The 25846-nt window shown below is 37.4% G+C and overlaps 1 protein-coding gene across 6 annotated transcripts in view; it reads left to right on the top strand.

Moving 5' to 3' along the window:
* Positions 1-24616, top strand: part of LOC129727356 (mitogen-activated protein kinase 1) — a 123164-nt gene extending 98548 nt beyond the window's left edge. For all 6 annotated transcript variants that reach the window (XM_055685123.1, XM_055685120.1, XM_055685122.1 and 3 more), the window contains exons 4-8: positions 6187-6297; positions 7478-7612; positions 7783-7899; positions 7967-8323; positions 20159-24616. In XM_055685123.1, coding sequence (XP_055541098.1) covers positions 6187-6297; positions 7478-7612; positions 7783-7899; positions 7967-8323; positions 20159-20287 — 849 coding nt within the window. In that variant the 3' untranslated portion in view covers positions 20288-24616. The remainder of the gene's footprint in view (positions 1-6186; positions 6298-7477; positions 7613-7782; positions 7900-7966; positions 8324-20158) is intronic.
* Positions 24617-25846: the final 1230 nt, after the last annotated feature.

Raw genomic sequence — 25846 nt, 5'->3', positions numbered from 1 at the left:
ATTTACAACTTTTTTCGTAAAAATGTTATATCTCGAGATTGGCTCATATTACCTCGGGATGATAGTTGTTTCTTATGTGAAGTTTTTCAAGGAACGCGATAAAATTATCAAATTTACAATAAAAATGGCTGCATTTGCCGAAAAATGTAAATTTAGTTTTCAAATACAAAAATAATTTATCTGGCAACACTTCCGGTCAAAACTTATATTTTTTCTAGATTTGGTTTATTTTCTTCAAAAATCATCTATCAGCATTTTTTGGACATCTTACGTCTATGAATTGTAAGAAAAAGAAAAAAGAGATTTTTGACAAAAATTGCGCGACTTTGCGATAAAGAGGGGGGTCCTGGAGAGCGGGGGGTATTCCAATCGACACCAAAATTGGGATTTTTCCAAAGAGACAGTAGATGAATAATTCCCCCAACTTTGAACAAAATCTGTGATGGTCGTGTCCAAGTGGCATGTACACTTCGTATGGATTCACAAAGGAGCACACTTCTTATTGCATAAATATTGTTTTTATACTTCAGAGGGGTATATCGATGACTATTTTATTGTATTTTAGTGGAAAGTAAACTTTGTTCTAGCATTTCATAGACAAATACAAAATCGTTACAGTTGAATTACGAACTTGCTGAACAATTCATTAAACACATCCTCTCCTGATCAAATGTCATCTTCGTTTCAAACATATGTACATGCAACGCAAGATTTAAGTATTTAAAGGGCATTCCAACTTCATTTTCGTTCGACTATGAAGTAAATTTAAAACTCTTAGTTGGAAGGAGCAAAACCAGTAAAGGATGGGTTATTCCATACGTTCCTGGAATTCTAAACTCTTTGTAAGCAATGTGACAAAATACCATAGAATAAAGCAACTCCCTAACCTATTACAATGTTTACTTCTACTCTATGCTCAATTGAAAAGAACGTCTATCTTGATGCTAGGGAAAAACCTTGCTCCGGTTTGCTCGACTGGCTCGAGTTTCTTCCACCGGTTGTTGTGCTTAGTGCATACATTAAAAGTAATCATTCCGCATCACGGACGAATTCACTCCTTTGCTCCTTTTGCCGGCTGCTCATGTGTCCCAAAATGAAACGAAATGCTTATGCTTACTGCAGGCAGGGCAGCAAATGCCCACTACTCACGCTGCGGAATGGAATGTTTAAAAAGGTATACTTGGGATAACGTCTGCTTTTGTGGAAAATTCCGATGCAAATTTGTACCCTCTGTCGAAATTGAGATGAAGAACGTCGTTCTGCTTCCGTTGAAAAGCTGTACTTTACGGTCCGACAGGAAACCGAAACATTACGACCGCCATTTCTAGCGTAATTTTCCATGGGGAGTCACACTATGCTTTAACTGCACTTAAACTACCACACACTAGAACGCTAGAAGTATAGTCGCGTGCGACACACTCATAAACTGTCGTTTTTCGACGCTGGTAATGATTATGGCGATGATTATGATTATGATACCCTCAGTCGAATACCATCCATTTCAAGGATACATCATGTAAGCAGTCAACGAGAACTAGCGGTAAAGTGATTTTCACGTTATCCCGTCTGAGCGAAGGATCTGTCCTCGTCCTAGCTCCCTTAGCCACAGCATAAATTGTCCCCAGTGTTGGGTGCGCTTTAGCGGTTAATTTTATCCGTGCAAAAAAACGACATCAAAAAAATATGATCCGTGTACCATATTGCGACTGTCTGATGTAGAATATGATGACTACGAGACTCGTTTAAATAAAACGAGAAAAGTTTCTCCACCGGGTAAAATAGAATAAAACAGAATTTCCGCTTTCATTCGGTTGAAAGCTGAGGTGGAAAAAGAGCACCTTCAAAGTTACTAATATAGTAGGTGTAAATTGAGGGAACTATTAAATTGTCTACTCATAAATATTTTTTTCTGCTAGTTGTAAACAAAGCACTGTGTCATGCCATCAAAATGTATGCAAATTTATGTTGGATATTTAACCGGCAGAAATTGCGTCGTTTGGTTGCTTCGCTTGCTTTCGGTGTGATTTTGTGAAAATTTTTGTAAGGTTACATGATCTGATGATTGCCAGTTTGGCAGAACGTTCTCGTGCAATGCTACGGAGATTATGTCAATCATAAAAATATATGACTCAATCATACAAACTACTACAGCAAAAGCATGTCTTCCATCTTCTCGGAACTTTCAGCAGTCAAGCAGCTGTCAACATAGTCGATGGTTTACTGGGAAAAAATTAAAATTCACGGGCGTTGGGCCGCCACAGATAGCATGTGACGAAACGAGACTTCGGAGATGGCTGTTATTGCATCATTCATTTGAAATGCAAAAAAAAACTGGATTTTTAACCCCATTTCAATACATTTATCAGAAAGTTTTTTCAATTTCCAAAAGACTACTTCTCTAAAAAAGAAAAATAAAAACAAAAACAATAATAAGTTATCAAATATGATGCCCTAGTACCGCTCGAAACTCATCCAATAGCACTCTAGGTCGTTGCATTTTTATTGAGCGAACCGGGTCGAGTTTATTGGAAGAAAGTTGATGCAATTATCCATTCAATAATCATCTGAATAGAGCCCACTTTCAGCTCTTCGGCAGTCAATTTTATCACCACCGTTTATGGCTATATTTCATTACAAGTAAACTGTAGAGCCCGAATATTGACAAAAAAGTAACATAACGCGAATAGCAATGTTTCCTTCCATCCAACACGTGCCTTGGATGAAAATCACTCGAGTTTTTCTCACCCGTGTTGATTTGTGCAATTCTCAACATCCATCAGGATATTTCATTACAAATATTTCGTTTCGTATTCGACAGATCAATAACTTCCGTGTTCTGTATTTCATTTCCTGCCCCTGTTATTTGTCGTGTTGGAGACGACAGAAGCAAAATTTTCTATTTGGATTCAGTTCACGATTTCACGTTGTCAGATAAATGAGAAATGAACATGTATCGGTAAAAACTGCGTTTCCACTATATGATTACAATCGTATAAAATAATTTACGCTACCGAACTTTTGAATGTGCACTCGTCAGTCATTTTTTTCCTTTAGAAATCCCTGTTTTAAAAATGTTTTTTTTTTCTGCTGCGATCTGCTGTGAATTGCTCACCTTTTGTACTCGTATACAAGCCACTTTCCACCTGGCTACTCCAGTGAAAAGTCAGGGGAGGGTTATATTTTCAGCACTTTACCCCCGCTGTCACGAACAGCAAGAATAAAAACGCGATTTGTTTCGCGGTTCTACAGTTGCGAAATTAATCTAATTCAATGCCATTTTTTTCCGGTTCGCTGAACCTCGTTCTGCATAGCGATTTTGAGACGGTAAAATATATATGTATGCTGGGGATAAAAAAGTCCCCGAAAACGTAGGAATTATTGCACGCATGTTAGTGGAAATGTTCACGCTACGTAAAAAGCAAGAATAGAAGAATTTCTCCACTCAGTAGATAAACGTTTTAGTGTACAAATAAAGCGAACTGTTTCAACAGAGAAGTGAGCTTTTGTTTAGCTTTATGGCAATTCAAGACATGCCTGAACGACGGAAATGATGTTGTATGTTTGTAACTCTGTCCAAAATTTCTATTGCTCTGGATTTTAAGAAGTTTACATGGTGGGTGTTAGGTTCCTTTTTGGGAATATTTCAGGGGCTGATAACGTTTGCGCTAAAAAAATTGACACAAACTGCCGATTTTTCATGGGTTCACTTTTACACGCACTGACGAAACTACGCATGCATATTAACTCATGAGTCAGCGGAAAAAAATTGATAGCTCTATCAGTCGAACTCTAACCGTGATGGCGAAAACAGTGTAGCTACTCCGTTCAGAAGTGTGCGCGTTCGAAGAATGGTACCACGTCGCGTCGAAAATGGACATTGTGCGGCAGTTCGTGGACACCGGACACGCTCGTTCCGGCATCTACAACATCTTGGCCAGTGATGGAAACGAAACGAATATGATGCAATCATCGTTTAATCTCCACATGTACACATCATGAAGTGTTACAGACCGCGACTAAACTTGAATCCTCTCAACACATAACGAAATGATGATATGGTGCGTAGGTTTCTGGGAGAAAATAAACACATGACTAGACTATATCTGCTCTGAGAAGCGATTCGCTCGTTGCGTTTGTCTCTCCATATGCCGGTCGTTAGGGAAACAAAGAATAGCAGCAGAAGAATATCATGTCGCCTGAGCAGCAGCAGAGGTGTTGTGCGGTGAGAAGGAAGTGTGGGGGAAGGGACTACTTCGGCAGCGGTTGACTTGAGCGAGAGTAGGAGAGCATACATTGTCATTTTCTTTTCTTTTTCATTTTCTTTTTCTGACAAAAATCTTATTCATGGGTAATAACATAACAAGATCTGATCGCTCTGTGTAACAGAGACGAATAACTTCATATACCGAGTTGTGCACATTGAGAACCATATGTTGTGGTGTACGCTAACGACAAGCAATATATCGTAAAAAGGAAAGCAAAGAGAGTGAACCAACACCGATACTTTGTCATTCGCATACTGACGACGGTCTCAACGCATCTTAGGCTTCCTTTATATGTATTCAAAATCGCTAGAGGTGATTTTTTCCCATCGCTAATCTTGGCACTATTGGACAAAAATCAGAGTATTGAAAGAAAGCCCGGTTCTGGACGGCAGACGACCCAGAAGAAGCTCCAAAGGGTGCTGAAGAGGAAGACTGAGGGAAAAGTGGTTTGACCGGGAGGTCAGTACAACCGGCCAAACGATAAAAAGTGCCTGGCGAACATAAACATACATGTCAGGAAACAGTCCCGTTCACTAGTCTCGGAGCTGCAGGCAACGCTGCAGCAGCAGCGCACGAATAAGATGGTCAAGTCGATTTTCCCGGCAAATCACGACGTGGCGGGTGGTGATGGACGACAAGACCTATCTCACCCTGGATGGCAACAACTGGCAGGGCACTGTGTATTTTACTTCCCCCACGAAGGAAGTAAGAACCAAGATGAAGTTTCTTTCACCAAATTCTCCTAGAAGGTGCTGCTGTGGCTGACAATCAGCGAGAAAGGGATGTCAAAGCTGCTCTTCTTCCGCTCCAGCGAACGGGAAAATTTATAGTACGAAGTGTTTTCGAGTAAAGTCACTTAATCATATGATTAGGTCTGCGTAGGTACGGAGCAGAAACCTGACACATAATAGTCGTTCTAACCTTTCCCTTTCTTTCTCTCACCAAAACAATGAAAGAAAACTGATAACATTATTGAACTCTTAAAATATCTTGATGGATTTTCCTAGCAATTGACACGATTTGACTTGCTGTGTACCGTTAGATACACGATATCTTGAAGTCAAATCAACGTTTGCATCCTTGTTTTAATAAGATTGCGAAGTTGACCCTAAAGAAAAAATGAGGCGTTGTTTTGAGCAGTTTATTCTAAATGATACATCGCTCTTCACCTCGCATCACAAATCATGCATTCTATAATTTCAAAATTGTTCTATTCCAGGCATCTATTTTTATAACAGATTTGTGTTGGTATTTAATAGCCACAAAGAGCTGCTTCTGCGTCAAAATGCACCGCTCTTCTAAGACAATACAGTAAGGTCGCTTTTTACGCGGTTTTCTTTTACGCGGGTTGCTTTCCTCCATTACTCAAAAACGGTACAAGATATCGACCTCATTTCAATCACGTTTTCCGTTTTAGGCCACGAGTGATCTTATATCAGTTTTCAAAAAAATTCACAATTTTTGGTGTAAATACTCAAAATTTAAAATAATGAATTTTGGTCTCTAGATTGGCCACTATCATATTCAAACAAGGTTTTAACGTTTTAGGACGGTTTTCTCTGTTATATTTGCAACTCAAAAAAGTCGTTTTTTACGCGAGCCCATACAAATTTGGAACGCATCCCCCGCGTAAAAAACGACCTTAGTGTATAATGTACGTATTTATTGTTCCTATTCCTGGCGAAAGGATCAAGTATTAATTAACTTGGAAAACTTGGCACTTAACGTCTTACTGCTGACCCGAACGGTTGTGTTCGGCCTTCGTAACAATTAAGATTTAGTTCAATGTGATAAATCATATGCGATTTACAGTCATAACAATTCGTCTTACTACTTTCACAGAACATTTTCTACTATTTAGCTGTACCAATTGCAAAGCACAATATTTTCACTTCATAATGCGTTTGTTTTTTCTTTTCAGATCATAGACATTAGAGATATCCTACGGGTGCCTAGTATAGAACAGATGAAAGATGTATATATTGTTCAATGCTTAATGGAGACTGATCTATACAAACTATTGAAAACACAGGTACGTATGGGCCGGTCTTTTCAGCTCGTGTTATCATCTCTACAGTTCCATTTACCATTCGTCACGGCACAGCACCCGAAGTAGGGATCCTTGTTGCGAATCGACAACATCAGGTGCCAATCACCACCCCAAACCACTTGTGCTGTTGTGCCTGCTCAGTTTTTCAACTTGCCAATCGGTAGGCGCTCAAAGCGAACTGCTGGAATGCTCGGTACACCTCAGTCACAAACAGTAGCCACCGGATGAAAGTTCTACGAGCTCGTGTTGCTCTTGAAACTTAAACAACTTCCAGCTCTCGTTTCTTTGAATAATTCATAGCTTGTTCACAGGGGGAGGAAAGAAAATGAAACGAAAACAATGCGATGCCACTCAAGCCGGCCTTGCGTAGGGAACTACGTGAACAGTTTCTGAGCAGCATCAACGACGACTGGGTGCAGCGATTAGCGTCGGATCGATTTCGCTATAGTAGTATTCCCTAAAAAAACATTACTTCAATTATAGATTTGTAAAATGTTTGCTTTAGTAAATTATCACATGATATGCGTGTTTGAGAAATCGCTATCACGAAACCAAAGTCAGATTTAAAATGATGTTCAAGTCAATATATGCTTACTGTTATCTCCAATCACAGTTTGTGACGCTTGGTTCTGAAACCTCCCTCTCCGTCACAGTCATTCGTTACGTTTGCGAACGAAAGAAATAATTTTGACTGGACAGACCAAGCCTCGTGGAGGAGACAGACTATAATAATCTACAAACAAGCCTAAATATCATTAATTAGCCGGTGGTTACTCCTGATGTTCAGTTACTATGTTACAGAATATTTAAAACAAATCCTGTTTACAAACTTTTTTCCACATCGTACAGATCTGATTCGGAAAATTCGCACACGGAAATGTTTGGTTACAAATGTTGACTATCTAGAACCATTTCTCTTATAATTACTTCAAATGCTCCAAAACCGAAGATGCATAATCTCAACAGTGTCTTTTTTCGGAACGCCTATCTTGTGTATACATTAAAGGTATACCAGTGAATTTCTCATGTCGTGCTCCCGTAATGGAAGCAAGACCAACGGTGTAGCTCTAATGGCACATCTCCTAATAGCGTTAATAATTCGACTTTCCCCGCAATGCTTTCTCTACTCTAATTAATGTTAATTTCTACCATCCCATTTCAGAGACTAAGTAACGACCATATCTGTTATTTTCTGTACCAAATTCTGCGTGGTCTCAAGTACATCCACTCGGCTAATGTTCTGCATCGCGATCTGAAACCGAGTAATTTGCTGCTGAACACAACTTGTGATCTAAAGGTGAGTTCATTGCAGGTGCTATTTGTTGAGTAAATAAACACCAATTGCGTTGAAGTGTTTGAGTCATTTATTGTTAGAGATAAGGCTTTATCACTATATTCTTATATTCTTGGAAGTCATTTTATTTCCACCGATGCCTAATTCGATATGACTTTATCGTTTCTTCACAGATTTGTGACTTTGGTCTGGCACGGGTCGCCGATCCGGAACATGACCACACCGGCTTTCTGACGGAGTACGTTGCCACTAGGTGGTATCGGGCGCCGGAAATCATGCTTAACTCAAAGGTACATAATTCTATCTTTTCAGTATAATAACTGCATTTACACCTAATTTTCCTTTCGTCACATTCAGGGCTACACCAAATCCATCGACATCTGGTCGGTTGGTTGTATCCTGGCAGAGATGCTCAGCAATCGGCCAATCTTCCCCGGCAAACACTACCTGGACCAGCTTAATCACATTCTCGGTGTGCTCGGTTCACCTTCCCAGGAGGATCTGGAGTGTATAATTAATGAGAAAGCTCGCAGCTATTTACAGTCGCTGCCGTACAAACCAAAGGTACCGTGGTCCCGGTTGTTCCCGAACGCGGATCCCAACGCGCTCGACCTGCTCGGTAAGATGCTCACGTTCAACCCACACAACCGAATCTCGGTCGAAGAAGCGTTAGCGCATCCGTACCTTGAGCAATACTACGATCCTGCTGATGAGGTAAGATAATGATGTAATACAATCTCCCGAGCATACCCATTCATTTCATTCCAACGGAGTGGAAGAACCAAGTACTGTTTAGCAGCGCTCCTTTGCTTCATCCATAGCCGGAGCAGGTCATAGATAAACCGATATCTCACTTCTATTTTACATAACGCTAGTGAAGAGATATTCCGAGGAAATTACCTGCTTGTCTATGACGATGTTCTCTGTGGAAATTTGCGCGTTATTCCACTAACGGGTGAATACGCGCTCTCCCCATCATTAATGCGTCCTGCCTTTAACGACCGAATAGGGGTTTGATGGGAAATACCTCATTCGATCCTGATTTTCACACTGATAAGCATGAGGCGAGCAGGGCCGTGATTTACGGTCTTCGCGAACTCATAGTCTGTAGTCAGCACAAACACTATACATGCTTCAGCTATGTGTGAGGAATCTGTGCAATTTGCATGATATTGGTATGGATGTTTCCCGTTTCCTCCGTTCTACTTTGTTGTTCGGCGGTGCAGAATGGAGCAAGTTTACCGTCACGTTTTTCTAGCAGCCCTTGAGAAAGTTTAATGGTCAGAGATTTATCGCGAAAACATGAAAAAGTGGGGAAAAACTTTGATCGTTTTTATTTAAATTATCAACAAATAAAAACGCAACCACTGATTGAATAATAGTTGTAGTGTTATAGGAAAGCAATTTTTTAGTGAAAAAAAAAACACTGTATAAAACACCTGGCCTGAAATAGTTTAAGAAAAAAAAAACAAATTATTTTAAATACACAATTCATATATTATTGAAATAATAATGGTCAAACAAGAATCTCAAAAAATTGGTTCCAGTGCGGTATTGTTAAATCATCTGTCAACAATGTGTGACGATTCTATGTTACCTTTCTCTGCTTGGCGGATATCCACGATTACTTCAACAAACAACATAGTACATTTACTTAAGCTTAATCTTCCAGTGTTCATTGCACCCACGCACCGTATGTTCATATTTAAAATAAGCAGGACTTTAAAAACAGGGACATCATCAAAAAGGTTTTCGATACCACGAAAAATTCTTCTGCTTAGTGCCGACAATTGTTCCCACGAACTCTCCTAAGCAGAAAATGCTGCGAAAAATCCGAATAAACCGGAAAATCAGCTTTTCAAGCTAAAACAGCCACTCACTTGCGATGCCATTGTCTTGGTTCATAGTTCACTCTGGTTGGCAGCAGTTTTTTTTTGCGCACAGAGAATATATTTTTTAGCACCGCTAAGATCTGCTCAAATGAGTTCATCAGTTTGATGTAAGATATGGCGCTTGGTTCGGTTTGGTTGTACCCCGACCTATTCTGCTGGGTGTTTGATGCGAAATGGGTGTTTGATGTTTTTAGTGAGGCAAAAAAAAATTGATTTCTCTCCGCAGGGAAGTATTTTTGCTTTATCCTCAAACTTTAGGCCCTTTTTACTTTTGCAAAGCTGTTACACAAAACCGTCGTTATGCTTACTACCTCATACTGGCATTTTGATTATTTACTTTTTGATGCCAGAAATTGAAAAAATTGCTTCAATACGACAATTTCTGTGCACAATACTAAACATAGTGAAGACAGTGAATGATCATAGTGAAGCAATCTAAATCCACCATGATAATTATGGAGGAATGTTACCGTTACAGTTTCATAAAACCAACTTTTCTCTTGTGGTTAATTCTATCAATTTCTGAAAAAGGGGATAAACAAGTTTTTGTTTAACAACGTTTCTCTAACTCTTGTCATTATATTGAGTTTTGTCGAATAATAACAGAAGTTTAAAAACTTTTCTTTAGTAGGCCCTACACACTCCTACAGGCCTCGATTAAATTCTGAGAGGGTGCTGTCTGTCTCTCAGTTGAGCTTACGTGAAATCCGCCAGAGAGCTTAAAAAATAGGAAAGATAAAGGACAAGCACGCAATTACAACCCAAAAAATATCTAAATACAAAATACAATACAAAACTGTCAGTCTGTGTTATGTTAATCACGATTTCAGTATTTTCCTAGTGCCCTGTTTTTTTTTATTTCTAGTCATAAAATAGCACTCGACTCTTTTATATTTTGAGATGGAATGGTCTACTAGTCCCAGGTATTCTTGTTTCGATTCTTCTGTTTCAACATCCCGCTGATTTTAAGATTTTTTTCTCAACTGTGAAAAATCTAAGTAGAGGGTATCTGAGATACGTCAGCATGATTAATACGATAATTTTACGGAAGATTTGTAAACCTTTTGAGCATTTTTTTGAACTGAACATACTTTGGATATAACCTCTATTAGCAGTATATACACTTTCGCCATAAGTTTGGAAATGCTTCACTAAATATTGCCACACTCATTTTTTGTTGTTGTATTAATTTTATTGAGGTTTTAACATAGGAGTCATTCACCTTCTAAACCCAGTTTATTGCTAGTTTGGCATCACCTGAACGACCTAGAATGTTGCAGTCTACAGCCAACTTGTTTGGAAGGTCAAAAGCTTCTGGATGGCAGACAGTTCAATGTGAAATTCCACCGCTACGCAGTGTTAGTGAGCACGAAACTCGTCGTATATTGACCTTAACTTATCTCATGATTCGACCTTTTAGAATGTAGCGGTTTTCAGTAAACTTGTTTAAAAGGTCAATTGTTTCTGCTTGTTGGATGCTTTAGTGCGGAATGCTACCGCTACGTGGCGGTACTGTGCTCGTAATTTTTCTTATTCTGACTTCATTTTACCCCGCCAATCTTACTTCCTAACATGTTGCGGTCTTCGGCCAGGGCGGCAGTTAAAACGATACTGAATAATCTTCTTGCGGTCTTGTAACTTTTCTGCGTCATGTCCAATATATAAAAAGTAGCGAGTTACACTCAAAAAGTATCTCTATTAATTGTGAAAGTCTTGCGAAGTAACTGTTTAAATGAAAGCATTTTTTTAGAATGAACACACACAAACCTACGCACTGTGGGCAAAAAGTGACAAAAATCGAAACTAAATTGAATACCTCGGACTGGAAACAGATGCGGTAGTCTGAACATACGTTTTAGAGAAGTGAATTTTCCGTTAAATCAATTGGAGTGCTGAAATGATTATTCAGTGTATGTCCAGGCTCTACAGAGCACTAAGATTAGCAAACGGGGGTATTTTGAGGAATCGGAAATTTAATTATTGATCCAAAACTGAAACACAACATGATATAATATTATTTTCAGGTTTGTTATTCTCTGCAATATGTGGAAAAAGCGGAGTTAATATTCACCGCGCACTTCTTCTTTGGCATGAGCGCTGTGTGTAGCAATTTTTCACACCACTAGTCTTTATTCTTCTTTGTGCTATGTTTCTGACGCTCGCAGAAAAAATTAACTCTTTTGCTGCTTACACCACAGCCGCAAACTGTTTCCAAAGCTGCAAAAACGTGATCGAAATTACTCAGAGCCGTAGTGCCTCCAGTAAAGTTTATCCATTAATTATTATTTCATAGAAGCTGCAATTGTGTGATTAATCCACCTAAAATTGAGAAACAAAAATAACATTTTTCATTTTTGCATGTAAAAATTCACTTTGTTCGGCAAAGTTGGAGCCCATTCTATAAAAAAAAAACAATTTTGTCAAAGACACCACACTCCTATCTGCCTATTGAAATGAAATTTCGTGGAGTTTTCCCTAGATAGCGATTTACAACAATTTTTGAATGTTCAACAATTTTATCAAAGAAAGTTTATTTTTATTTTTCATATTTCTTTGATTATTGACGATTTTTATTGAAACAATGCACTTATTTACTAATAAATATCCACAAAATCTGCAAATATCTGCAGACAAATTCATTTCTATATTAAAATATAAGTAAACATCATTCAAGCCAGATATAGCATTTGTTTCTCGCTGTCTTTTGCATTTTCTCTGTATCTGTGCATTATTCTAATAAAAATTTCTAATAAGGCCGACACTAATTTCATTTTCATTGTGTCCCTTTCATATGTCCCCCCCCCCCTCTAAATAAAAATTGGAAGGGGAGACAAAAAATTCAAGCCGTTTTGTTAATATTATCGACTTTTTGACAGCGTATATGCTTAATTTAGCAACAAACAAGTCCAGTGACAGTGAAAGTGTCATCAAAAGGCAAGCCAAATGATTAATAATGATAATAATGTAATATTTTTCAACACACTTTTGCATGCAAGTTACAAGCGTCGTAACTTGCACACAATTTTTTATGAAAGCTATTCCTTTTTTTTCTTCTCAGTGTTATTTATTTTTTGCTCTCCCCTTAGCTAACTTTGATAACCGTAGACATAAAAACTATTCAAAATTTGTATCAGCCTAATTAGTGCTTAAATCTCATGTTAATTTTAACTAATTCGATAGGGGCGAAATGGTCACCTTTAGATGGGGTGAAATGAGCACGCCTTGTCACATAAACTTACCTGAAATTTATCTCAGTAGACTTGTAAATTTGTCTGTTTCCATAGTCAGTATTGTTTACAGTGATGGTGCGAACATATATTAGAAAATCTTTGAGACCGAATCGGTCAGAAAAAGGGACTGCAGGCAGAATTGGCCACCATAAAGCGCGACGGGACACTCATGAAACAAGCCGCCAAGTATCACGACATCTCGCGACAAACGTTGGCCCATTAGTTGTACTTCTACACAGTTTCAAGATATGTTCTATAAGAGTGCTCATTATACCCCGTGGGTGCTCATTATGCCCTAGTGGGGTGCTCATTGTGCCCCACACATCGACTGATTGCTAGTTTTTGATGCATGAATCTAATTTGTGTTTTTAACCATTATACGATGAAACTTTTCAATTTGTGAATAGTGTACCTTTAATTATAGATATTTACTTCAAGTTTTGCACTGAAAACAGCTTAAAATTTTTGTCGTTTCCCATGTTTAAATCAGCAACCAAGTTAGGGTGCTCATTATGCCCCTATTCCCCCTATTGCTCTGAAATTTATAGAAATGGTTGATTAGTTATAATCTATCATTTTTTCCGGTTTGAGCTTCCGAAATGCTCTTTTTTTTCATTTAGTCAACCAGTGTAATCAGATAAATATGTAAGATAAAAATAAACTTCCTTCCAAGAAATTGTTTGTTTTGTTATAGCAAACAATATTGTAGAACATTGAAAAATTGTAGAAAATCACTCTAAAAAGTTAAATTTAAAACAATTGATTTCTAGAGGTAATCTATACAAAACCACAAAAGTTCATTTAAATAGGTAGATAGAAGTATGGTGTCTTCAACAAAGTTTTTTTTAAATGTGCTACAACTTCGTTCAAAACAACAAAGTGGAAGTTTATATTGACGTAGGACTACGTCTTTGTTTTCTATATTAGATTTCACTTTGTGAAATTGAAAATGAAACTGGCAAATGTTGCGTCAGATTTCAAACGATTATAGCAAGCGAACGACTTAATGCATCTTAGTCATTTATATGTCGGTGGATAGATAAAATGTGTAACAATTTTTTGATATAATGTTGAACATTGTTGTTTTACTGCTTAATGGTGGAAAAAGGTGAAATGTTCCAAGGTCAAGCTTTCCCATACATTTATCTCGTTATTGGCTTACTTCCCGAGCACAGATAACAATAACATGGACGAAATAAATTCCACTGCCTACATATTGTGACTGAACAAAGTGTTTTGGTTTGTTCCTCTTTCTCAAAGCTGTGTGGCGACGCCCTAATAGTAAAAATCTACGCTGAACTCGATACAAAAGACTGCGTGTAGAAAATTCAGCATCAGTCTAGTTTGTCACACAACAGCGAGTAGAGTATAGCTTGTAGAGGTACGCGACATTTGAAAACGAGAGCTGCATACGAGTCAACTTCCAGGCAGTGCGGAGCATGTTACCTTTATTTTGCATACGGCAGCACCATCGTACGCTGCAGGATATTTTGCTGACACAGCTACTAGATGGCACAGCGGAGAGCAAATTTTATGCGCGGCCAATAAAATATTCAATACTACCGGTGGTTGTGAGATCATCAGCGTTCTATAGCACACATTTCCAGCTGAAGATTATGGAATCGGTTCTTTTTAGAACTATAAATGCTTGAAGATAAGAGTTATGAGAATTTTCACAACTACTCCTAGTGTTAAATGTTCATCTATTTCTCAATAATCATTTTTACAATAACGACCAGGGTGCACCAAAGATAAACGGTAGTGTTGCCTGTGCATAGTTTATCACAGCAAGATATAACCCTCATTTCAAGAATTTTCACTGCTAAATTGAGTGATTTTCCGGTGTAATTGTTTCTTTGTGCCCACTTGAACACCGTTATCAGTCAAATATTAGTAACGAAAATTAGTTAACCTAAGAACCAGAGTGATTTTCGCATCGGGAGAGCAAAAACTTTCTTTTGATGCTTATGAAAATCACTCAGTAGTATCGAAGGTGTTTTGGTTTGTTCCTCTTTCTCTAAGCTATGTGTGGCGACGCCCTAATAGTAAAAATCTACGCTGAACTCGATACAAAAGACTGCGTGTAGAAAATTCAGCTTCAGTCTAGTTTGTCACACAACAGCGAGTGGAGTATAGGTGTTAGAGGTACGCGACATTGAGAAACGAGTGCTGCATACGAGTCAACTTCCAGGCAGCGCGGAGCATGTTACTTTTATTTGATATTATTTGATATTTGATATTCGTAACTACGAAGCTAAAAGAGATATTAAAGGCTGTTCGCACCTACCACGAACTCACATATGCGATTTTCAAAATGTGAGTGACAAAAGCAAAAATATTTCCTTCTTTCTTTTTCTCATGCTTAAATCACACAAATTTCAAAACCTTCGTAGTCTTTCGTAGTAAAAGCACTGTAGCGAGCTCTGTTGTGCGTAATGTCGTTTCGGGTAAGAAAGTTCACCTCTGTTTATTATCTCTCAGGACTTCAGGAGAGAAATTTCAGATTTCGCCTCGGTATCTTTTTAATAAACTTTGATTATATTCGATAACTTACGAATTATTTTTAAACTATAGACGTATCGTAAAGTCTCTTGATTGTATAATAAAATGGTTATGATAAAGCAAGTAATTTGTGTAATCTTACGAGTTTGCGAAAAACGAATGGGAACTAAAGGTGTGACTTAGGCTTAATAAGCAATTATACCCCATCCAGACGGGACTCAAAACCGAAATCTTCGATGTCGATGAGTTGAACTACTGCGAAGTAGAGATGGTCGGGTATTTGTTACCCGTACCCGACCCGTACCCGACTCAACGAAAATTTTCAAACCCGTACCCGACCCGAACCCGAAGTCTGGTTTGTTTAAAATACCCGTACCCGACCCGAACCCGAAAAATATCTATTCCAACTACCCGTACCCGATAGAAAAAAACGCCGAAATTGACGGTACCCGACCCGTACCCGACCCGTACCCGACCCGTCCTAGATTTTTTTTTTAATTTTTTATTTCAAAATGCCTGGGTACCTCGCGTATTTTTAGGCTAGAACCGAGTGTGCGTGTGAACGAATGATAATGAACCCAAAGTTTCAGGCGGGTGGTCCACTATAAGGAATCGGTCCACTATGAAAAGTGCATGTCTGGTAAATTTTAAAATAAACGACGAGTTTTATAAACACATTAAAGGGAAAAATTTGATAATTCACTGCATTTGCCAAAAACCTGTAATTTTGAGTATAGATTCGGTGTCATCGATAAATTCTAAAAATCGGTAAAAAACAGATCTTTCTGCACATGCAGCATCCTTGGTCACAGTACAAACCAAGACTATGCAATCGCTGTCAAATCTCATATATTTGTTTCGTACTAAACATCTCAATGCACAGTGGGAAAGCGCTGGCCACCAAAACAAATGTTTAAACGTCAGCTGTTTCATAATATTTTTCCATTATTGATATAACATTTAAGTGCTTAAGTCCAAAATTTGGGTGCAATATCATCAAATTTGATTTTTTTATAACTTTTCAAAGCTCGGCATACTAACGTTTTTGACATATTTAAAAAAAATATATCATAACAGGTCGGACTCGATTATCCGGAACATCAAAAAAATTTTCATTCCAGATAATCGAATTTTCCGGATAATCGAATCACACAAAAAATACTGAAATTTTGCGATTAAAGAACATAAAATAAATATTTCTTTTCTTTACTTTACTTGTATGATGCAGTGGCGTAACCAGAAGTTATTCCTGAGGCGAGAAGGGGAAAAATCTTGAGAAGCAAAAAAAAAAAATTGGACATTGATTATTGTCACTTAATTCGGACATGTCCCAAACATGCCGGGAGTGACTTAAATGGTGACAAATATGCCAGAAGGGATGGTAAAGGCAAAATTTCGGAATAAAAATTGAAAATGGACACCAAAAAAAAATTAAATTCCGGATAATCGAGTCTAAAATTCCGGATAATCGAATTCCGGATAATCGAGTCTCCGGTTAATCGAGTCTCCGGATAATCGAGTCCGACCTGTACTTTCGAAGAAAAAGTTGATTTGTATTTAGTTTTTATCTGAGAGAGAGATGTATATTTTTGATGTAGCGAAAGTAGATTCATGGATTCAGTTTCAATCCGTGCAATTAAAATTTAGTAGTTCTGATAATCTTCTGTGAATTAAGGTTGAATTCAATGGGATTTGTCTACATTTTTTCATCGACATTCGATTGATCCATTATTTTTAACGCGGTAGATAGAATTCAGCGACGTGGGAGGCGGTTCGAAACGGACAAATGCATTGAAGGTATGCAACGTATGTTAACCAGCTCAAAAAACTAACCAATCCAGTCGATGTGTCGCTTCCCCGCAATGCTCTTCAGGCAAATAACTGTTACGAATTCAAAAGAATTTCAATTTCACAGTGACAGGCACCAGCAACGTGTTATTGTTTTTGGGTGGTTGATGCAAGTGCTTTTAAGCAGTGTCTTCAAGGTAAAAATAAAAGTTTAGGCAGATTGTTTCCGATATCAACTGTGCCATCATTGCCTAGTAAGATCCCGCCTATATGAGTTTGTCATCTATACTGTGGGTGTCATTATTATTGATTGCTATACCTTTCTAGGAGAAAGGAAAAACCCAAGACAGATAATTGATTTTTTTTATATATATTATTAGTAAATAATGAGTATGTGTGTCCGATTACAAATGGTGACTTCTCAACACTGTTAGTAATTTGTAATTTTAATTGTTAGGATTTGTTTGCTTTCGCAATTAGGACTTATCATTCGTAGGGATTTGAACCTACTTGTCAAAAAGGGGAAGTAAACTTACAACTAACTGAATTGCTACCTTATTGGTTATAAAGACAGCTTATCGTAGCAATTGAGGATTGCAATGATTTTTGTCAAAAATTGTTAATAGCTTTATTTGACATAGCTTCTAATGGTTTAACACCAGTAAGTCTATGTAATTCGAGTGTGCCAAACCAAGGAGGACGCTTAAAAATCATTTTCAGAATTTTATTCTGAATCCTTTGAAGCGTTAACAACTTGACCAGATCGGTACAGCATGAAGTATTGCTGGACTAAAAATTTGTTTGTAAATCAGAAGTTTATTCTTTAAACAAAGTTTAGAATTTCTATTAATGAGAAGGTTTAAACATCTCGTATATTTGATGCACTTGGCTTGTATACTTTCAATGAGCTCTTTGAAAATAAGTTTTTTATCGTAAATTAGTCCCAAGTACTTAACGTGTCATTATTATTATTGTTCTTACTTTGGGCTTATTCCAATTTCTACATCATATTAGGAGATGGTTATATATTATTTTACTAAAAAAAACTCCAACTTATTTTACAATATATGTGAAGAGATATCAACTTCACCGTCAATTTCAAATAATAAATAGAAATACAGTAAATATTGATTACATAGTGAAAGTTCATATTTACTTGTAAATTAAAAATTAACTATACAGTATTTTAATTCTAAATTTATGGTTGAGCGACGTTTTTTTAAAATATTGATATGCAGGATTTTGATAAAGTGAGAGCTTTCGTAAATACGCTTAAATCTCCATAGCAAAAAAATGAGCACATTTACAAGTAAATTAGACTGCAAATAAACCAAGGCGAAAAATAGAACAGAAATAATTTATCTTTCAGAAACATTTATTTCAAAAATTATCTTAAAAAAATAAATGCTGGATTAATTTACATCGACTACGATACTCTCCATATTTTATTTCATCAGGCCTACCGGTTCCCAATTACATTTCTTGCCTGGTTCACTATGACATTCGTGAGCATAAAAACAAAGCCAGCTGGCGCCTCTCTCTCAGGTTTTTATTACCTATTATAATATATAATATTGTTTTAATTTTTATAGAAATAATTTTTTTTCGCGAAATTTGGTTGTTTTGAGGAGTTGTGCAAAAACTACGTAATCTGTTTTTGTAAAAAGGACGCCCTGTGGCGTTGCTTGTGGTTGAAGATCATAAAATTCTGTTTAATAAAAAAGTGAGGGGAAAAGTGCTAAAAAATCATGAGAAATTTAGTCACGTGCTTTGTGAACGTCTCCAAATAAAAAGTGGAATGGAGATTCGTGTTCAGCACCCCGAAATTAAGTAAATACCATATTTTTGTCGTATTTATCGACAATTTTTACTTGACAAGCATTTGTATTAAGTCGCCTCACTGTGCAATGCTCCGTAGTTTTCCTGCCAGTTATGAAAAAAGCCCGACAAAAATTCCATTTAAATCAAAACCGTTGCAGGAAGAACTATTCAATCTAACATAAGAAAGCGATAGCATGATGTCATTCCCTTGGTGCATAGACTGCCGACAACTGTCAGAATATGTATTGGGCGATCCCTCGTTGAGTGAGGATGTGCAATTTTTTCTCCGATCTTACCGATTATCGACATTAGGTAAACACCTAGGCTTGAAATGATAAAAATTAAATTCTCATAATGCACGAAAATTGAATTACCCGTACCCGACCCGTACCCGACCAATTGAGAATTTTTCAAACCCGTACCCGACCCGAACCCGAAGCCTTGGTTTTTTAATTACCCGTACCCGACCCGAACCCGTAAAATATTTTTTGGCGTTACCCGAAACCCGACCCGAACCCGTCGGGTACGGGTCGGGTACGGGTTTCGGGTAAAAATACCCGTACCCGACCATCTCTACTGCGAAGATACATTCCAGCGAGTTCAACATCGTATCATGCTCTACTATTGTACCTCGTTCCTAACACACCTCGATCGGAAAGAGTACCTCCTCACTCGCAGTAGCAACTTGTTGTTATATCTACGTGCCTACGCGCTGGGGACTGTCACTCGGTCGTTTTCCGACGTGCTTTGGATTAAATTCATTGATTAGGTGTATTTACTACAAGCTAAGACACAAAAATTATCTCACTCCGGCAGTTTTTAATTGTTTTCATAATTTAGCAAATTTAGCTGTAAAAAAAAGGACAGAAAACAGTTTATCATAACTGTGTTCACCAGTGCCCATTTCATACCTGGGAGCCCAAACATTCGTTCAGTTTTGCAAAACCATTCATAGAATCATATCTTCTCTTTTACCTTCCGGTTCTTTTCATTATACCTATTCAACTTTTGCTTAGAATGCAAAGTCTAAATTGAAACTGACGTCGGACAGATAATTCACGTTACGGAACCCACGTATAAATAACAAAAAGGTTGTTTGTAAATCATCTCATAATTCCAAAAATATTCAGAGTCTTCGAACCATCAAAACCGTGGTAGTCCAATCCAACCCACGTAATGGTGTTCTAACCCACTGTCTCTACCTCTCTCTCTTTCTCGGCACAGTTTTCCCTACTTGTAAACCCTATCGGGAAAATCATTAATCATGTTTTTGTTTTTCTCTCTTCCTCTCTCTCCCGTTGGAACTGACTTTATAGCCCGTTGCGGAAGAACCATTCCGCATCGCGATGGAGCTGGACGATCTTCCGAAGGAGACATTGAAGCGATTAATCTTCGAGGAAACATTACGATTCAACCACAATGATAATCATCCGGATGCCATGTAATTTCCTCCGGACTTACACGGTTCGGGGCTTCGCGAGAGGCATTTTTCTTCCACCGCTATCAACATTAACAGTAACAGCGAATATGGCATCCACCAGGCCAGGAAACCCCAGTGCCCGTCAACAAAACAAAACCGTCTCCGACGTATTGTGTCGGAGGGATATACAACACTTCCTTCGTGTTGTGAGCAACCTTCTGCTGAGGAGTCCTGCAGCGGAAAGTTTAAGTGTATACTGTGACTCTGAAGCAAAATGTTTCGTCTAAGCTGTTTTCACCTGATGAGGTGATGAGCACTCTTCGTTCTATTCGAGAAAACAAAACAAAAAAAAGCAGACTTCTTCTAGTTGATTATGAAATGTGATTTATGTTCTACGCAAACCGCTAGCTTCGAAAAGTGCAACCATAGAAGAAATCAAAACTTCAGAAGAGTAATGCAATGTCATTTAGTTCGATTAATTTTAGAGCAATTTACTTGGGGAAATCCAGGAACGGTTTTCCCCACCATTATGTTTTCTTTTTAGTTGGCGTAAGAAATTACCAGTAGCAAGTTGTTCACATTTCACACACCCGCAGGCATACGCATGATTTTTGTTCCAGTTAGTAGGATTTGTCCCCAAACTGTTTAGGAATCTTTTTTTTTAATACTTGGATTGTTGCAAAGCGAGTAGAAAATTTTTTATTTTAAATTTACTATTAAGAAGAAAGAAAAAAAAACATAGGTAAACCAAAAATACGAAAATCAATATTAACAAATTATGTAATAAGCATGTAGTAATAAGGGCTCTTTTTGTTAGCGGTTGAAGTCTCGGAAGGTTTTAAAAGCATCACGACTTTTCAGCATTTTTTGTAACGGCTTTCAATTCGTACATATTTCGATCGCATCAGCTGCATTCAATGATAGAGTAAAGTGGATGAATTTTGACGTTGTACCTTTTACAGTAATGCACGATGTTAATGTATTTCACCTCATCCCACTCTACCATTGGTTTCCTCTTCCTTTTGCACTTACAAGCGATGTTGTGTTTCCGTTTGAAATCTCATGTTAAAATCACAGGTTGGCATTCGTGCCGATTTACGTTGTGCACAAGAGTCACGTGTATTTGGTAAATAGCTTTTAAATCTAGTATCGACAAACCGGTTTCTGCTGAAAATATTCTGTAAGTCTAACCGTTTTTGGCGATGAGCTAGTGCGCTTTACTCTGAACACGATTCACTTTGTTTCATCAGTGTACGGTATTTACGGTAAACTTGTGAGATGCAGGCCTTGTTTCGCATCTCGCCCTCGTTGTCATTCACGATACATACTGGGAATGTGTTATATCAATTAGTGAAATAATTACTCCATGGCTACAAAATTGTGAAGAAGCCTTCTCCACAGGCAGCTATATCGAGGTGCAGGCTGCAGGAAACGCTGTTGTTGTTTGTTGTCGCGATGCATTTTGGGGGTTCATTCAAATGAGATTAATTTTCAATTGTTCCATAGTTGTGGAAGTCCGTTTTATTATTGACTATTTCCTGTACATTATGGTTTATAATTTAAGTATCGTTGAAATTTACGTCAGAACATATTGAACCGACCGGTTGTTTAATGTTTGGAGGAAACAGCTACTCATTTTCAGATGCTCTCTTGTAACCATTATTAGGTTTAATAATAACGACTCTTTATAGAGTCCGTGAAAACAGGATCGTCAGTTTTATCAGCAAAACTCCTTCACGCAGGAAAATTTATTCAGGCCTTTTTTTCTGTACTCAAAAAAAAAAGAGCTCAGAGACCCATTGAATCTTTTTGTTTTGCAACGTTTTCTACCTTCAATTTCTGTAATTTGATGCTACATTGAATTTTAAGAGAAGTTAAACACTGAGATTGGAAATAATTCTTTTATCCAACGAAACAGTTTTGTGTTTCATCCAGTCATTTTTAGCATTTGTCAATCTATTCCCAAATTTGATAAAAGTATAACTTGTTTGCTTCCTATCAAACGAGTTCACCTTTGAAGCATCGCAGCAACAGCAATTTAATATTTCCGAGCTCCACCTCAAACCCCATACTGTTTCAGCTAACAGAATATTACACAATTCGTCGTGATAGCATTGCCGTGTATTCAATCAAACAAATCAAACAAATCAAACGCAAAAAAAGCATTCTTGGTGTTTCATTTGATCTTTTAGTCTCGCTCAGCACGCTTAAGCAAAAAAAAAAAAAATCACAATCGCTGTGCAACAGTTATTCAAAGTCTCCGTGAGAAATTAAAGCAAGTTGTACAAGATTTACCATAAACTAAGGTGTGCGATCGTTCGACGTTCGAATATGAACCGTTAATGTACATTAGAGGAACAATACGGGCGTCTCAGAAAGTGTAATTAACGATTAAATTTCTATAGGGAGAAAAAAAAAACAAGGCAGAAACAAGTGTGTTTTGATCGGTACTTGTTGAGCGAAAACATCGTGATATTTTCGGCCAGGGAGTAACAAAATATGTCGTACATTGTTGTATTACTGTCGATAGGTTAGCAGCTATAAATACAGATGAAAGACAAGCAAACAAATAACAGTTTACAGATTATATGAATGAATGTCTTACTTCATTGTCGGCAAGCAGCAACCAACTATTCCAAATTTTACACCTGCTGTTGCAAGTTATGTGAAATTGCATTACGGTGGTTCATAGACGGTAAACACATAAACATTTACAAACAATAAGTGATATATCTAACATGCTGAGGCAAATGAGACTAGTTTTCTAGTTTAAGACTTTCTAGATAGGTTTAAAATGTAACGGATACTAAATCAAGCATGTAACAATTATCTAACATTACAAATCTAGTAGCATTAAGAAACCAGCAGATGTACTTACGGTTTGGGCAACAGAAAAAAAGAAGATCGATTGATAAAAAACTAAAACATTTACCTAATGACAGCATTTATCAACATTACGATATTGTCGACAAAAAAATGGAACTATTGAAGCGAACAACCCACGAATTCTTCGTTCAGTGGCCATAAACGTCGGTTAGTGTATATACAAATTTGACGGTTTTTAACGAACAATTTATGCACACCCCTCCCGCATGACATTAGAGCATCCAGATTATTTTATCCCCTTCGTGGTGTAATCTTTGGAATGTTGACTGCTAAACTGGCAAAAGCATCAGCAATCGCGTTCGCGTTCATAAAATCTCTTGTTGTAGACATACTCAACCATCATCAACCCAAACTTCACTGCTGCAGCTTAAAGCGCATAGCCGTAGAACAACAGACTAAACAGTATGTGCAGTTCTAAAAGTAAAACAAAAATCAGTAAAAGACACGTATATTTGATGCGCTGTGTACAGATGAAATTTTGTTCTCTAGTGTGTATAGGTTAAATTAGCCCTTTAAAATCTACTTCAGAACGTAGAGGATAAGTTTATTTCATTGGAGGCATTTGCTGCTGAATACATTGTTGCAGTATTTCAATACGAAGGATAACGTTTCCAGCCGAACTCGAATTGACTATATTTTCTCTGGATGTTATTTCAAGTGTTTATCAATATCTTCGTGAGTATTAATAGGAATCAGTCTTTCTGTATTACACACATCAATCGTTTGATTATATATAAAGAAAAAAAATTACAAGATAATAAATGTTGTGGCAAACCAGCAGCAACAAAAAAAGTACTTGAGCATGTAGTGAGTAACGAGCATTAATCCTAGATGAAGCAGTCGATAAAATCAAAACTAAAAGTCGAAATATTGAGACAAACATTACTACAAACTAAACATCATTGTCAACTTACACACAAGGAGAACTTTTATCGACACAGAGCGAAGGGCTTTAGCACAATCAAGTCTAACCGGTTGTGTGGTACGGTTACTTCCGGGGAAGATAAAACACGGTTGCGTGAGAAATTATGAGCGGATATTAATTATCCTCTGATGGGCGTGTAGAATACTTAGATTATCGAAGATGGCGAAGAGTTCACTTCAACCAGTCAAACGTGCTAAGGATTGAGGCAGATGCACATTAGGGTGCCAGTACTTGAAATACATAGCCTCATTTTATGTCAACTCAGAGCATGGCTTCGAAACTTACTATCAATAAAAAAGGAGTAATCTCAACTCGACTATCAAACCTTTCAAAACGAACTTTCCACATCTCAAGTTAAAAAATAAGTTCTATTGAGTTTGCAACATTGTTCAGCATTTCACAATTATGGAAGTTGCGACTCCAGAAAAAAGTTTGCCTAGAAATAGTCACAAGACTGTCACCCCAATGCGCACCCGTAATTAAGAGGAGAAAACAAATTTGTTCAAAAGGTATATAAATAAATAGGTATATCATTTAGTGAAATGCACTCTGGAAATTTATGCCGAAATTGCTCGTTTAGATTTTTTTTACTTAGAAATCGAGGTATTTTGCTCTATGTTGTGTATGTCCAGTATGAATGGAATCCAATCATTTTTTGGAAAATTTCTAATCAGACATCTTTTTGTTGTATCGCATGGTTGTCAAAGTTCGAAATTGTGTTGTTACTGTTGTTTGTTTATCTATATGAAAAAAAGAGAGAAATCGCAAAAACATTTAATGGAATGCATGTATTTTCGTTCCATTCACTTTGTATCATAAAGAGCACCAGGAACTCTGACTTTGAAATTCCGAGGGATATTCCGCCTAAAACTATTGATATATGACCCGTTGCGAAACAGAGTGGTCTACAGACCATTTTTTTTCAAAAATGAGTTTTTTACACAATCCACATCTACTCAAGAAACTGAAGTAAGGAGACTAGAAAAATTTCGAAAAATCGAACTTTCAAGCTGATTTATACCATGTTGAAATTTCGTCCGAAACAGAATGGCCATTCTGTTTCGGAACAGAGTGGTCTATGTACATGAATGAGCCGTTGCGGAACAGAGTGGTCTAAAGACCATTTTTTTCGAAAATGAGTTTTTTGCATAAACCGCATCTACTCAAGAAGCTGAAGTTGGGAGATTAAGAAAATTTCGTAAAATCGAGTTTTAAAGCTGATTTATTCCGTGTTGAAAATTCGTCCGAAACAGAATGGCCGTTTTGTTTCGGAACAGAGTGGTCTATGTACATAAATCGATGTAATACTATCATGTAACACGTAACATGTAGCATATTACATGTGATAAGGAACATACCACTTGTTTTGTACATGTCACACGTGATATGTAACATATTACACGTAATGTAACACGAAAAATGTAACATGTATAATATTATGTAATATGTAATATCTTGTGTTACATGTAATGTAACACGTGACATCTTGCATGTGACATGCTATATGTATCATAGAACATGTGACACTAGCCATTTTATACGATTTACCGTCATTTTCTTTGTCATTTACCGGGTTTGTGTGCATAGACCACTCTGTTCCGAAACGATTCGAGGATTCCAGTGAATATATGTATGAAGTCAGAGTGGTCTATGTACATTGGTGAGATAAAATCACCGATTTCGCAAAGAAACTGTTAATTTTATGTATCCCAATGTTAAACCACTTCATAACATTTATATTAGAACATTTTGTTTGAAAGAATCCGTTGAACA

The sequence above is a fragment of the Wyeomyia smithii genome, chromosome 3 (assembly GCF_029784165.1).
Source record: "Wyeomyia smithii strain HCP4-BCI-WySm-NY-G18 chromosome 3, ASM2978416v1, whole genome shotgun sequence".
NCBI classification, from domain to species: Eukaryota; Metazoa; Arthropoda; class Insecta; order Diptera; family Culicidae; genus Wyeomyia; species Wyeomyia smithii.
The sequence above is the reverse complement of the archived record's forward strand: the minus strand, read 5'-3'. Positions and strand labels throughout refer to the sequence as shown.